The following is a 14647-nucleotide window of genomic DNA, read 5'->3' on the forward strand; positions in this document are numbered from 1 at the left end:
GAAGTAGAGTTCAGCTATTTCTGTAACCTTGGCATGTGGTTAGCACTATGCCAAGCTGCCTTTACTTTCCCCTAACATGATTCAAGTACCTATCAGAGACAGGTTGACTCAGTGACATCCTGCGGACTCGAACCCTAGATCCAAACTTGGGACTTTCAGGTTACAATCCACCAGTTAGCACTCAAACATTTTTTATTCATAGCATAGAAATTTGAGAGCACAGCTATTTGATATTCAGATATTCAAGTAACACCTGATACAACAAAGAAAAAAGAAAATCATTATTTTTACTTACTGTTGGTGTGAGGTATATTCACATAATCTAACTCCTTACGTAGCACATCATATGTCGTTATGACTATGTCTTGTTGAGCAAGTGTCTGAGGTTGAATGTAGCCTAATTTTGCCACGCCTGTGTATATCTATTTTATAAATAGAGGTAAAATTGCAAAGTTGATACCATGTAACAATAACCGCTGTTCACATTTTAATATTTCTCTATTGAAATAAAAAAAAAACTTGTCCTAAAAATAAGGTCTTCAAAAATAATTAAATAAAACACAATATGTATTTTTTTTGGTCATTTAAATTTCTGCATTGTAACAAAATAATTTTAAACATTCAGCTGGTTTAGCTGCATCACTTTTATAAGCAGCTGTAGACATTTAAGAGTTAATACATGCATAATATACCAACCAAATGCAACAAAGGCCACTGCTTGGCAGTACTTCCAAAACAGATTGTAAAAGAAAAAGTAGCATATTTTTAATGTGACTTACAAACACTCGAATGCTTCTCTCTTTGATGTGTTTGCTAATTTCTTCAATCCACTGGTGACATATAGAATATGGTGAGATGATCAAAGTTGCTCCTGATTCTATTGTAGTCTGAAAGGGTTAAATGGGTGATATGCTTATAATCTTAGTAGTCACACTCAAGGCATACAAAACATTAGTAACTTTACAGTGAGCTGGTATGGTTAAAAAACAGGACAGTAGACACACTCAACTATTTAAAGAAGGTAGACAGAAAATTAGTAACTTTACATTGAGCTTATATGGTTAGAAAGTTATGAAACAGAAGAAGGGAATAATTTTAAAACTTAACGTAAAATTTTTAAAAGCAAGTGAGCAAGAATTAAGTAATTGGATCCTGTCCACCTATTTTAGTGGAGAGGATAAAAACAAAAGTACCCTTAGGTTTATAAAATTTTCTTAATATATTACATATAAATATGAAATAACAACTGCTTTTAACAAACATTAAATAATTTTATAAATGAATTAAATAAATAAAGAAAACTATTACTTACATGTAATGCATGGCAGTGCGGACATCGGTACTGTCCCCTGTGTGGGTCCTTGAGGTCGTAGTTCATACATTCTGCATGTTGGGACATGCCACACAGATCGCACTTGACGGTGTGCAGCCCCTTCCTCCTGGTTTCATACTCATCGTCAAGCTGGCCACAGTTGCACTCAAAGAATTGTTTCTGGGCCGTCGGCTTAGTCGTGAAGTAGCTGGCCTCTTCCGACATGGGGACGTATTCAACGTAGCCTTTACGCTTTTTCTTTTCCTTAAGCACTGGGGTTACGCTAGCTTTTTGTAAGCCTTGTTTGAGTAACGATGAATCTAATACTGAGATACGACGAACTTTTGAACCACAAGCCTGTTCGATAGAGGCTCCGTTAGAGTTAAGGTTTTTAATGAAAACTTCGCCAACACCGTTAGTTGTGTGAAGATTATTTGAGTGTGTTACCTTAATTAGTATTTTTTCTTGCTGGCGATCATTACCAGGCTGATTAGTAATGCATGACACATTGTACACCAGCTTATTGTTAATACTTTGACTTATGTTTGATGCATGGGCTGACTTGAGATCAAAAGCAGTGGGAATGTCTGTTTCTGCGTCGTCAAGTATTTGTATTTCCTTACTATTCAGAAATGTTATCACACCTGCATCAACATTGCTCTGACAAGCTGATCTGTCGACCATGTCGACAGTTTGGGGATAACTTTCTTCATTAGTGAAGATGATTGTGTCGGAGCTACTGTTAGAATCCTGCGAGGGAACAGCCACTGATACAGACTTTATTTTATGGCTGTCAAAAACACAACTTCCGTTTTCATCATGTGTGTTTTCTGCATCATCAACATTCATTGTCTTTTCTTCTGAGTCCTCTACAGCATCTGAACAAAGATTATTTTCAACGCTAGAAAGTAGTGAACTTTCAAGCACTGGGGGTTTCTCTGAAAGTTCAAGATTCAGCGCTTCGGATGAAATACTGTTGTCATCACTACCTGTAATAGAATGCTTAAGTACTTTATCAGGTAGTTCAAGATTCGGAGCTTCAGAAGACAGGCTGTTGTCATCGCTACCTGTAACTGAATGTTTAAGTACTGGTAGTTTCTCAGGTAGTTCAAGCTGAGGAGCCTCTGAGGAGAGACTGTTCTCGTCACTACCTGCGGCTGAATCCTCCAGCGTCGGAAGTTCCTCAGGCAGTTCAATATTTGGCCTGGGGTTGAGTAGCATGCAGCAAAGCACCTCCACTGTTTTACCCAGGCCCATCTCGTCAGCTAGGATACCACCTGGCAGATGGGGTATGGCCTTTGGCTTCTCCCTAACCAGACTGCGAAACAGAAGAAAAATTTATGAAACATTCTTAACAATTATACAAAAGTGACATTGTATGTATAAGCTCAAAAAGAGACAGTTTTTAAACCTTATTAAAAAGTAATACATCAACTGCATCTGATTATTAGTATTATATTCAATTATCTTTTATTTTGAAATTTTTACTGTGGTTAAATAATTATTTAAATTTTTGTTAAATTTAAAATCCAAATCAGTACCTTCCTCCATGTCTGTTGTAGAAAAGAGCAGTTCCGTCTTTAAGAGTGACAGCACAATACAATGGATGCAGCTCTGTTGAGATAGGAAAATATTATATATTTCAAAACTTGTATCATCAAACTTGATATTGATAGTTTCAGTAAGGTAATCTGCTATTTATAAACCATATGTTATATAAAAACATGCAATCACCTATATAAATTTAAATCATATCACATATGATCTTTAAAATTTAAACATAAGATGTCCTTGCCAACTACAATTTAATTATTTAAGAAAGAATAATTTATTAATAAAATGAAAAGCAAGTACTTCATGTTATATTGAATCTCAAGAGTTTTAATACTTTTTTTGAGAAGAAGATACACATCAAATATCTTTAAAATATTTCAAAATACTACATTTATAACCATTTTTTCAATCAACCTTGTAGTACTTACCATTAATCTGTCTTTTAGTGGCTGTGTAATTTCTTTCTTGTCTCAGCATCCAGGCAACGCTCTGTTTCTGGTACTGTCTCAGGGTGGGTTTAAGGCAGCCGTGGTGAATCTGACTCACTTCTACAGTCCACGTAGGGTCTAAAGATAGCCTCTCCATCTGGACGGCCATCACACATTCATACAAGTGGAAAAAGTCATGCCCAGTTGTTCTTTCAACACCTTCATAGGCTGGAAATGCAGATTAATTTCATGGTAGCTATCTTCAAGAACTTTGTTATAATAGCAATTATAAAAACAATTCTAATTTAATATATTTTTATAACTACGAATGTCTTGTAAATCCACGCTTGAATATAGAAACACATTTGAATAAGTAGCTGAATGTACACTTGTTTCAGTGTATTATTAAGTGTATTCAAATGAATGCATCATGAACAACCTTTCATGTGTGTTTTCTGCATCATCAACATTCATTGTCTTTTCTTCAGAGTCCTCTACTTTTTTCCCTTAGTCTAATGGAAAATTTCTTCTCTTTACTCACTCAGCTTTGTTTAAGTTTTAAAAATAAATCAGTAATACTCACCATAAGGCAAACACATGTGATAGTAGTAGTCCATAAGTTTTTGTACAGCTAACTGGGGTATTTTGAAGCGCAATGATTCACTAGGATGAGACAACTTTAACACCAGTGTTTCACTACCATATATAGAAACAGTAAACTCCTTTTTGGTAGAGTCAAACTCATCACACAAAAGCTGGAATTTACAATAGATTTCATTTTTTAATATGATAAATAGTGTTATTTTAAAGTAAAAAAACCTAAGGTAGGTAATTTAATTTTTTTTGTTGAATATTTTTTTAATTTCCAGCAAATCAAAAAAATAAGAAAGGTGAATAGGTTAAAACAAACATTAAAATCAAACAACTGTCAAAGAACATAATCCAAAAAGCTAGACAAGGTTGTAAAACAACATTTTTTTTTGTTAGAAATAAACAACTTAACTTACCAAAAATGATTTGTGTTTGAGATTTGTTAAAACAGCAACGGGTACACTTAATGAAACAAACCAAAAGAGGCCAAACTTTGATTGGCGCGATTTGGTCCTTTTTTGCCGAGCTATGCTCTCACCATTTTTCTCTGTTTCAAAATACAACATACTTGTGTCCTTATGTGAAAGATATAACCAACAGTCTTCAAAGTCTGGAAGTACTTCTGGAAGAGGTGTGATTGAGGAATGGCTTACAAGTGTTACCTTGAACTGTCCGAATTCTAAGAAATGGGAATTGTTTTTCAACTTGACGGATGTGGCTTTACGTAGTGTTAAAGTGGAATGGCAGGATGCTAAATTCTGGTAGAAAGTGTCCACACACAGAGCATGTAGTGGTGTATGATTCGATGAGCTCACATCATTTTGTGGCGTTGAGGATGATGAGGAGGCAGCGTTGTCTACATTTACATTCTCAAGTATCTGATCACAAATAAATGTCTGGGAGTTGTTCATCTGTTCAAGCATGTTCCACTCAAGCTGCTGACGTTTTGCTTGGTCAGCAAACTTTGGGAGTGTTTGCTTTCTCTTTCCCATTTTTAGGGTGTGTTGCTTAAAAATCGTTAAGGAAACCTAAAATCAAACAAAGGCATAAAAACGCAAGTGTGAACAAATGATGTATTATTGTAAAAAAAAACGTAAAGAATAATAAACTAGTAAAATTACACTAAAATATATTTAATGCACTACTAGAAACTAGTATAGTTTAGTGTTATACAAAACAAAATATAAGATGTCACCGATAAATGACATCTGACTCTTATAATGGGGTGGCTGGTGATGATACACTTTTGCGTTTTAAAACATTATGTTAGAAACTGAATTTTAAGCAGATATTTTTATTTTTTTAAAAAGGCTGTTCTAGTAAATTGGACAGCGTATCCTAGCGGTGGAGCACTAGACTGCTAACCCGAAAAATCTCGAGTTCATATCTGGGTTCAAGTCAGTAGAATACCCCTTAGTCTACAAGCTCTGATAGATACCTAACTAAGACACTCCCATAATCTTCAGTCGCTTGGACCTGATGGTTCACCTTTAAGAAAAGTAAAAGGCGACTGGGCACAGTGCTGACAACACCATCCCTTCATTTGCTGAGGTCACAAAACAGATTATCTCAACTGCACTAGCCCCATGGACCAATAGGAACTTTACTTAGTAAATCAAAATAAAAAAATCTATTGATACAAACAATGTTTAGAGCTCAGATTCAATAAATACATTTTCATTTTGATCAAAAGAACTAAGTTTACCTTCAATTTGAAGTCATTTTTTTTTTATTGACCTGTTAATTCTATCTATAAGCGCCTAGGAAAATTAATTTTAACTATAACTAATACTTAGAGTAGCTGAATTATTTTTATCTGTTTAAATTTTCATAAATATAAAAGGTCATGTGATGGTAATATGTAGGCCAATGTCAACACTGCATGGAATGTACTTAAACAATAAAAGGCATGCCAAGTTTAGGCCTGTCAAGCAGCGGTTTTGTTTAAACAAGTTAATAAAAAGTCTAGTGACAATTTAAGCGCAATTTCCTTATGTTATCCATAATATTTTAACGAGTAGGCCTACACGATGCTCAGTTTAAAATAGCATCCTAGGCCTACACGATGCTCAGTTTAAATAATTATTAAAAAAATTTTGTGACCGAACGAAAGGATATTTTTGAAAACTTTCTTCGGCAATATTGGTTTAAATTATGGCAGGAATCGATTGGTAAATGTTTCAAGTCGCTAAGTGGTCTGGTTGCCGAGATATGGAGCAAAAACTGCATTTGTTCGAGGTTTTTTGGCTTATCCGGGAAATCCAGGAAGGAATTCCGGGAATTTTTTTGGCCTATGTTCATCCTCGGAACTTGCTTAACATATTTGCTTTTGGAACTAGTCCTCGATATTGCTTCGTTGAGGAGGAGATACGACTTAAAGGCTGCGGACACACATCCATCCAGAAATGACGAGTTAATAATCGCAATCCCAGTATGGAAATTGCGCTAAAAAAATAGGAGTATAGAATATGCCCATGTCCAACAATCTGAAAGCCTATACCTGCTCCCTCCTTACCCCTACAAGCGTGTTTCATTGGGTGGAAGTCAGATCTAGCATATCCTGGTGACTGAGTGGTACAATAATAAATGAAGTCAGTGATTAACTATTGATTAACAGTTATTAACCTCAATGGGAATATAAGCAAAGCACCTTGTCAAGTAAATATCTTCATTCAAGGCTGGTCCAAGTCAAAATTTAATTAATGAATAATTTTATAATGATGAACTGCTGAGTTCTTAGTGAGTGTGTTGTTTGTGGGGACTGTGTTGTCACTGTTGTGCAAATCTATCTGTTTTAGTGTCCCAAGGACCTATGGTCTATGGCGGCTATGGACACTATGGACTATGGTCATATCAAGTCATATGAAATATAATATATGTCATGATAATGATAATGGCATTAAATTGATCAATCATTAAAATTAATGTGGTGTGTGTACTCACTACTCAAGTGTAGTGTACTGTGCAGAATACTGAGTAAAAAAAGCGAATTAGTAGATTAGGCCTATACTCAAGAACACAGAACTGAAGAGCTAGGCTGATTGATTCTAATAGGAAATTGTTCAGATTCTAATTCAAGACTTTGAGTATCGTCCGTTATGCATAAACAGAAACTTCACTTTTTAAATTGTATTATTCTTTGGCTTAGGCCTTAAGCCTATTTGGTTAGGCCCTGATAAATTAATAATAAAACGAGTCTGCTTACCAACTAGATAGTTCTAAAATCTATGTTAAAAATAAAAACAAAACACAAGAGAAATAGTTTCAAAAGCGGTTTTACTAACTGCCGTATTCTTGTTATAATTAACTAAAACCACACCAGTAACACAAATTTAATTATGGTATTCCAAAAAATTTAGTAGCCTGGTATCTTATACTGCTCGCCTATTCCACATCTTTCACTCGGCGCTTTACTTAAAAGTGTGCTTTAATTAACTGCATGTGCAACTTCAAGCACAGATTTAACCCCCCCCCCCCTCGTGATTATTAGAGAGAAAGCAGTGTATCAACGAGTTAGATACATAATTGAATAATATATACTTTATATAGAATTCTAGATAAACACATCGTTAACATTAATTTCGCTCTGTTTGACCTCATCTCGTAGAAAAGGGGATGACACCAGGCACCGAATAAAAATGTTGCAAATTGTACAAAGAGAAAAACAAACATGTTTGCTAACTCAGATAAAAAAAAAACTGAGTGTATTCATCGAGACAAGGGTGATTTGCGGAAGCCTACTTATCTCACACCGCCTTTAGCAGATGCACGAGTAGACAGACCTTGTGGCAGCCACAAGCAAAAGACGAAGCTCATGGAAACAAATTTCACTACAAAAGAAGCAGTCGTAGCAAAAGTCCTTATCCTCGAGTAGGTTAAGACGTGTACTTACCTTGTAGTGTCACATATGAGTAGGTTTGGGGAGGGAACAGACACATAGTTTCTTCCAGGCATCCCACCCCCCCACCCCCCCCCCCCCCACACACACACGAAAGAAACACTAGTCTTGTTTAAGTGATTTCAGGAAGAGACTTTTCGTGTTGTGACGATGTGTGGTCATGGGAGGGGGGGGGGAGACTCAAACTGAGATTTTCCATCATACATTTTCATTGAAAGTTTTCCCGAATTACGTTGATTAATAAGCACCCCTACCAATTTCGGAAATGGAGAGGGGGTCATGGCGATTTTTTATAGACACTGTCTATAAACGCTGCAGCCGAAATTAATATTATATTTTTGTTGCTGCTACGCAATCGATGTAGAAAATATGGTTTAAAAAATTAGTCTGTATAGCTATGGACTATGAAAGTGCGTGTGTTTACTTTCTTTTAATTAACTTGTATTGCACAATTCAGTCATATCTCTTAAACTTAAATAGAGAATTTTAACATCTTTCTCTACCCCTTTTTAACTCACATTGATTCAGCGCTCTGAGCTGTTGCGCCCCACTCCTCGTCCCCCCGTCCCCCAGCTACGCCACAGCTTACTACACATTTCCTACACACCAATAAAGAGGGTGCTTGAGGACGCTGGGGTGTGTGCTGACAGCACGCTAAGAATTTGAATTTGCTGACGTAGAGTGCAACTTCCTGTACGCAAAAGACAATTTCATAGTCCTGGCTACGGAGTAATTCGTTGTTGTATGGCTAAATGTTTATTTTTATCGTTAACAATATTGTCGATTTTTATATTAAATTATATTTTCTTTTAGCTAGGTCATATTGTAATACTTTTAGATACTTATTTTAAGTTTTTGCTATCTTTCTTTTTAATTTGCAGTTTTGAAGTTGACATGTTTTGAACTGAAGACGAGGCTTGCAAGTTGACTTTATGTCGGCCATTGTAAACTAGAAAAATTATACGTAATACAAGCGAATGCCATCCTGCAAAGCGATTCATCAAACTTTCTTCATCTTCCCTGTGAATTAAAGATTGCATCTTCTACATTCAGATTTTAGATATATTTCTTGGATTAATTACACAGAAGGTGACCTAACGACTGCTTTAAAAACACAAAGCCGGTTCTCATAATGGCTTGTGGGGCAACTTTAAAACGTTCACTTGAATTTGATCCTCTGCACAGTCCTACACAAACGACTCCTATTAAACGCAGACGATGCATGCCGTTGACGATGGCCCAAACTGCACCACCTACCAAACTGCATCAACTAAATCCATCTCCTTTCCTAGATGTATCATCAAAGCTGACAAAAGGTTGGTTGCTAGATTCAAAATTTAGTGTTAATCACTGAGAGTGTTACTGTTAGTCTACTAATAAAATAAGTGTTATTAGTGTAGTCTAGGCTAGATCTAGGCCTAGTTTGGAAATCTATTTAAGATTTTTAAAGTAATTTAGTTGGTAGAATCTAGATTCTATAGATCTAGAATCTAGGCAAGTTCCAGTTTCACACCTGATGGACCATGGGGCGAGTGAAGTGAGAGAGTTCATCTGTTTCTGTTACATCGGCATATGAAGGGATAGTCATAGTGTGGTTAGCACTATGCCCAGCCGATCTTACTTTCCCTAAGATAAGCTTGGTGGACTGCAGTAAGGACGATGTACTGCATATGTACTGACTTGAACCAGGATTCAAAACCAGACCATACATTGAGTTTATATTACGCTTCGTAGATATCGCTAAAGTAAGCAATTAGGGCTTAATAAAGGTAGGCCTATTTCCTTTAAAAAACAACAGGTACTTAAGATTAGGCTACTGGTAGCTAACTAAATACGCAATTGACTTGCTAATGTTGGAGTATTGGATACTGATGTCAGACAATAAAATAGCTCCTCAAGCATGTATTTTGTTGGATCTTGCCTGATCCCAGAGACTAGTATAACAATTGTACCAGTGTCTAATAATGCTACAGTAATTCATCAATTGAACATAATGGAATCTTCCACAAAAGGGCTGTTAGATTACTGGTAATTAAGTAAATGAATAGGCCCTATTAAATGTATTATTTGCTAATGTCAACACTAACTCTTACTTCCATTATTCTAACCCTTTTTTCTGACTAACACTAAACTTGAGATTTGAATACTACAATGCCTATTTTTTGGAATAGTCATCAGTAATACCAATACTAAAAATACTAATATAATAATAATAATATAAATACTAAAATAATAGCAATACCCCTAACCCAGTTTCCGGCCCTAAAACTAAACCTGGTATTACTAAACTTCTAACAAGCTTATTAGCTATTTGCTCAAAAGTTCATTGTCAGGCCCTGGTAATAGTAATACCTGTTCTCCAGATTTTCATGGTAAAACATTCCTACAAGCTTGTAATATTCAGTCCTAAATAAAGATTGTTGTAGGAAAGTTTTACCATGAAAATTTATTTAGGTCTATGAAGTATTTTTCTGAAGGTTTCATAGGTGATTGTTTAAAAAGACCTACGAGAAGATTGCTATATCTGTTAACTAGATCTACTCATAGATTGATCTAAATCTTTTGCCTTGATCTACATAATCAGAAATGATAGGCCTATAGACTTATATTTCAGTAATCATTAGCTTTACTTTTGGGCTTTACTGTACTGAAAATAGTCATCTGATTCATAGACCTGACATAGATTTCATCTGGTTCTTTGACCATGGCATGGATGGTCTTTTAGTATTCAGACTGTATCATTCGTGCTTTAAAAAATATGTAATTTCCTTGAATGCCAATTTTATTGAAGATTTATTTGATATAGGCTTAATATGTTCTGGGGTCTAGGCCCCAGTCCTTATGGATGCCAAAAAATGCAAAAAAAGTTTTTGTAAGCATGGAGTTACCAATCTTTCTTGTTAACCATACATTTCTTAGCCTTAGACTATTGAATTGAAGTTCTAAATATATAAAACAATTATGACACCATAATTACCACTAATATAATATAGGCCTACATAAATTAATTCTTAATTGCTTTTGGAGTATTTTGGTGCTGTAAACATAAATGTCAGAGTGACATGGTTTAGTTTACTATGAAAGAGAATAGAATATACACACATTATCATCAAATTTAGGCTTAAATTATAGAATATATTTTAAATTTTGAAAATAGAATTAATAGACCTATATTAATCACTATACTATATTAAAGATGTCTGTACAATTCAGTAAGCTGCTGTGCATAAATATTGCCATTTATTAGTTTCATTACATTAGAGCCCTTTATATTTAGGTGTTTGCTATTATTCAATTATACTTTTGTATTGTTTTATTTATTTATTTTTTTACTATTTAGGCCCATTAGTGTTTTTTACATCAAGTTTAGGCATGTTTACAGAATATGGTCAGGCCAATCAACTTATTTATAGTAGCATGTAGGCATCTACTTTTAGTATTTTATCTCCCTATAGTTTATTATCATCCCTAAATAAATGCAGTCAGATTACATATATTTAGGGATAAGGTTTTTTATTTCACTTGCATATTTCTACTTTCTCCTAACACCATGTACAAAATTTGGAAGTGTAAAACATGTTTGAGCAAATATTGTTTTTCACAGGCCAAGCTTATTGTCTATATATTTTAAAATTTTATTGAATTGTAGAAAATATTTTAAACACATGAGCTAATTGCAACTATTCTTTTACAGAAGAAATCGCTGCCAGAATTGGATCAGAGTTAAAAAGAATGCAGAGAAGAAAGCAATTATTTTTACCTTCAGGATATCACAGTCCACCATTATCAACATGTTCAGCTCTTGGCCGTCAAAGTCCACCACTTACTCTAGATACCTTGACTTGTGTCAATTCTTCCAATGATTTTCCATCAACATCACAGTCAGCTTCTGGGTCATGTTCACCAAAGCAGAAAGATGTACCTTTGTTTACCTTTAAACAAGTGGCTATGATTTGTGAACGAATGGTTAGAGAACATGAAGAAAAAATAAGAGAAGACTATGACAAAGTTCTGAATAACAAGCTTTCAGGTACAAATATTTATTAGTCTGAGACTTTAAAAGCTCTTCTTTGCCAAGATCTGTAGGAGACATCATTTATTATCCAATTTCATTTCCTGGTCTACTTGTGACACATAAGAAAACAAAAATTGAATTATTTTGTGTGTGAAATTACTAGATTAAAATGTACCCATTATCCATAGCCAAATTATCTTAACCAAATTAAGACCCCTTTTAACACTATTGAAATACATCCTTGCCTGCACTGCATGTGGACTGTAGCAGTGTATGGGAGGATTTTATGATGAATACATTACATACAATAATAGATTTATTCATTTTTTCAGAACAGTATGAAGCATTTTTAAAGTTCAATCATGACCAGCTACAGAAAAGATTTGGAAATGCACCTATGAGCTGTAAGTAATAATCTTTTTTTAAAGCTCAATTGACCTGAATCTACATAGTTTTCAGTTATTTTAAAAAATGGTAGTTATAAAAAAAAACAGTGCCATCTGAAAATTTAGACATGATTTGTATTTTCTATTTTTGCTGCTTATTTATTTCTGTATAAATTCAGAATTAATTTACTTATTCAGTGCTTAACTTGATTTTTTTTTAAAAACTACAAGCAAAAATTTAACATGTTTCTATTTCATTTTCAGATGTTTCTTAATAACAGATGACCATAAAACTTGTACAAAAATCTGATATGTCAAAACAAGAAAATCACCTGTGGATTATGAAGCTTGACTATGTCATTTCAATTACCATTGGAGTTGCTATGGAAGCTTATTTCAATGGGCTGTTAGAATCAAGTTATAAGATAAATAGTAATATTTAATCACCAAAAAGTTGCTATTTATTATTAAAGATAATTCATATTTTATAGTACCAAAACTATTACTATTGCTGCTATGGTTTTTTTTTTTAAATGTTAGGATAGGTAGATTAGAGAGATAGCTATAGCTGAAAGGTTTTCTTTACTAAAGATTTATTAAAAGAATAGATTAGTTGGTTATAAAAAATAACATCTTTTGAGTTAATCCAGCAAATGTTCCACTTCAGTTCAACATGTAATGTTGCAGGACAAAGTGATTTAGTCAAATTTTTAAAAAATAAACTTTTGGATTTAAAAATTATTTTACAAAACATTGTATTGTTATATTATTTTATGGGTTGTGTACATATTCTGTTTTATTCTGCATAAACATTAAAATAATTACTTTATAACTTTATAAATTTCTTGAGTACATTTTTGTAATTACTATTGAAATAGCACTTTAAAAAGTTTATGGTTAATCAATATTTTACTGTTGAATTTTAAATTTGTCAGACTGACTGAATTTATAATTCTGTTGCTTTGTATAGCTTTTATGGTGTCAGCATTTTTTAATTTTAAAATTGCTGTCATCGAGCATTTCAGGTTTTTCTGTACCCTTGAAAACCTTTCCTGTTGTATCAGATTTAATAATTTGATGTAGAAACAATATTTTGTTTTTAATTATTTATCGTTTTGCTTGTTTTATTTATTTTTTTAATTACTGAATTTAAATTTTGTTATTAATTTTGTAATTTAATTGTAACCAAAGCCATGTTTAATATGGCTTTTAAAACAGCCCATAGGTATAAATAAGATGAGTAAGAAACTCATTAATTTAACTAACCAAATAAAAAAGCAAGTTAATGTCATCTTATTGTGAGAATAATTTTGGACATCATTTGCTATTTAGTCATCTGTTTCAACACGTGTCTATATTGTAAATACAATTTTGGAGCACATTTTTTGTTTAACAGTTAAGTTCTTTGCTGTAAAAAAAAAGTATGGTTTATTTAATGGGTTTTTATTTTTGGTGGTTGGGGCTTAAGATTTGATTTACAAGAAAAAATGTAATAAGCATGAGACAATCTGTAATTTTGTTAAGTATGATGTAAAAAATTATCCTTCGAGACTTCAAAGTAAAAATCTGAATAAAACAGTTGTTCCCAAAGCCAGTACTCCCATAAAATGACTAATTTTATGATGTGTTCTTACGGGTTGTAAATTTGGTTTGAATGCGAGCATTGAAGTGCATTAAAACAAATAAAATTAGCTTTTGAATGGTGTTTGTTTAAATTTGTACATACTTGTGCTATTTGTTCTTATCAATTTGTATACGATTTTAAAATGTTATTGTTGTCATTTAAAAAATGTGAATCCACTTGAAAAACCATTTTATGAAAAGTCCTTTATGCTTAAATAAGGATGGTCTTTGCTCATCTTAATTTGATCTTGATGCTTCTGTTTGAATGACTTAATTCACATTTGAGACTGCAATTATTCTTATGCCTAGTTTCTTTTTTTGCTCTTGTAATTTTTTTGAGTGTATGGATTTGTTGTGTATGTGTAACTGCTTATGCCATTCTTACCATGTTATAATTACATTGCCTGTAACTTCACCATGGATTATCAATATGAGCTGATCATTGTGTATTCTAGAATCTTGTATATGCATACTTATTAAATACTATGAAAACTTGTCATTTTAAAATGGGCATTTCTGTATACTGGCAAATTTAGAAACAAAAACTCCAACATTATCTGCCATGCTATACAATTTTAGAAAGTTCGTTTGGAAATGTTGACTTCATGGTGTTTTATGTCAGGTTTTGATACAATAAAGAAAATAAAGAAGTTTCCCACCATTTGTAATAGTTTCTTGTTTATTAATCATTGTACTTTTGGCCAGTCAAAATTCTAAACCCCCAGTGTCTTGTAGTTCTAGTTCTAAGGCTTCATTTGTAAAGTTTGACAAAAAAAGCTGACAAGGAGCTCAGTTGGTGATATCATTAGAATAGAAGCTTTGGTATCCTTTCAGCAGTTG

At 33.5% G+C, this 14647-nt stretch overlaps 2 protein-coding genes across 3 annotated transcripts in view; one reads left to right on the forward strand and one right to left on the reverse strand.

Moving 5' to 3' along the window:
* The window catches only part of LOC131948636 (E3 ubiquitin-protein ligase SHPRH), a 38898-nt gene extending 31752 nt beyond the window's left edge, over positions 1 to 7146 (reverse strand). Inside the window, exons 1-8 of the mRNA XM_059310249.1 lie at positions 7091 to 7146; positions 4302 to 4913; positions 3878 to 4049; positions 3295 to 3522; positions 2854 to 2926; positions 1313 to 2630; positions 780 to 887; positions 296 to 422 (exon numbers count right to left, since the gene is read on the reverse strand). Of these exons, the coding sequence (XP_059166232.1) occupies positions 296 to 422; positions 780 to 887; positions 1313 to 2630; positions 2854 to 2926; positions 3295 to 3522; positions 3878 to 4049; positions 4302 to 4877 (2602 nt within the window). The 5' untranslated portion in view covers positions 4878 to 4913; positions 7091 to 7146. The remainder of the gene's footprint in view (positions 1 to 295; positions 423 to 779; positions 888 to 1312; positions 2631 to 2853; positions 2927 to 3294; positions 3523 to 3877; positions 4050 to 4301; positions 4914 to 7090) is intronic.
* Positions 7147 to 8396: 1250 nt separating this feature from the next.
* LOC131948639 (akirin-2) lies at positions 8397 to 14468 on the forward strand. Of its 2 annotated transcripts, none has more exons than XM_059310253.1 (5): positions 8397 to 8525; positions 8665 to 9099; positions 11478 to 11813; positions 12131 to 12202; positions 12449 to 14468. In XM_059310253.1, exons 2-5 carry the CDS (start codon positions 8916 to 8918, stop codon positions 12457 to 12459), a joined length of 603 nt encoding a protein of 200 aa, XP_059166236.1. In that variant the 5' UTR covers positions 8397 to 8525; positions 8665 to 8915; the 3' UTR covers positions 12460 to 14468. The 2 variants fall into 2 exon arrangements, with proteins under 2 accessions (XP_059166236.1, XP_059166237.1); XM_059310254.1 differs by having other exon boundaries at positions 8415 to 8512.
* The last annotated feature ends 179 nt before the right edge of the window (positions 14469 to 14647 follow it).

This window comes from Physella acuta, unplaced genomic scaffold (genome assembly GCF_028476545.2).
Source record: "Physella acuta isolate Inbredline_101_S28 unplaced genomic scaffold, ASM2847654v3 ptg000654l, whole genome shotgun sequence".
NCBI classification, from domain to species: Eukaryota; Metazoa; Mollusca; class Gastropoda; family Physidae; genus Physella; species Physella acuta.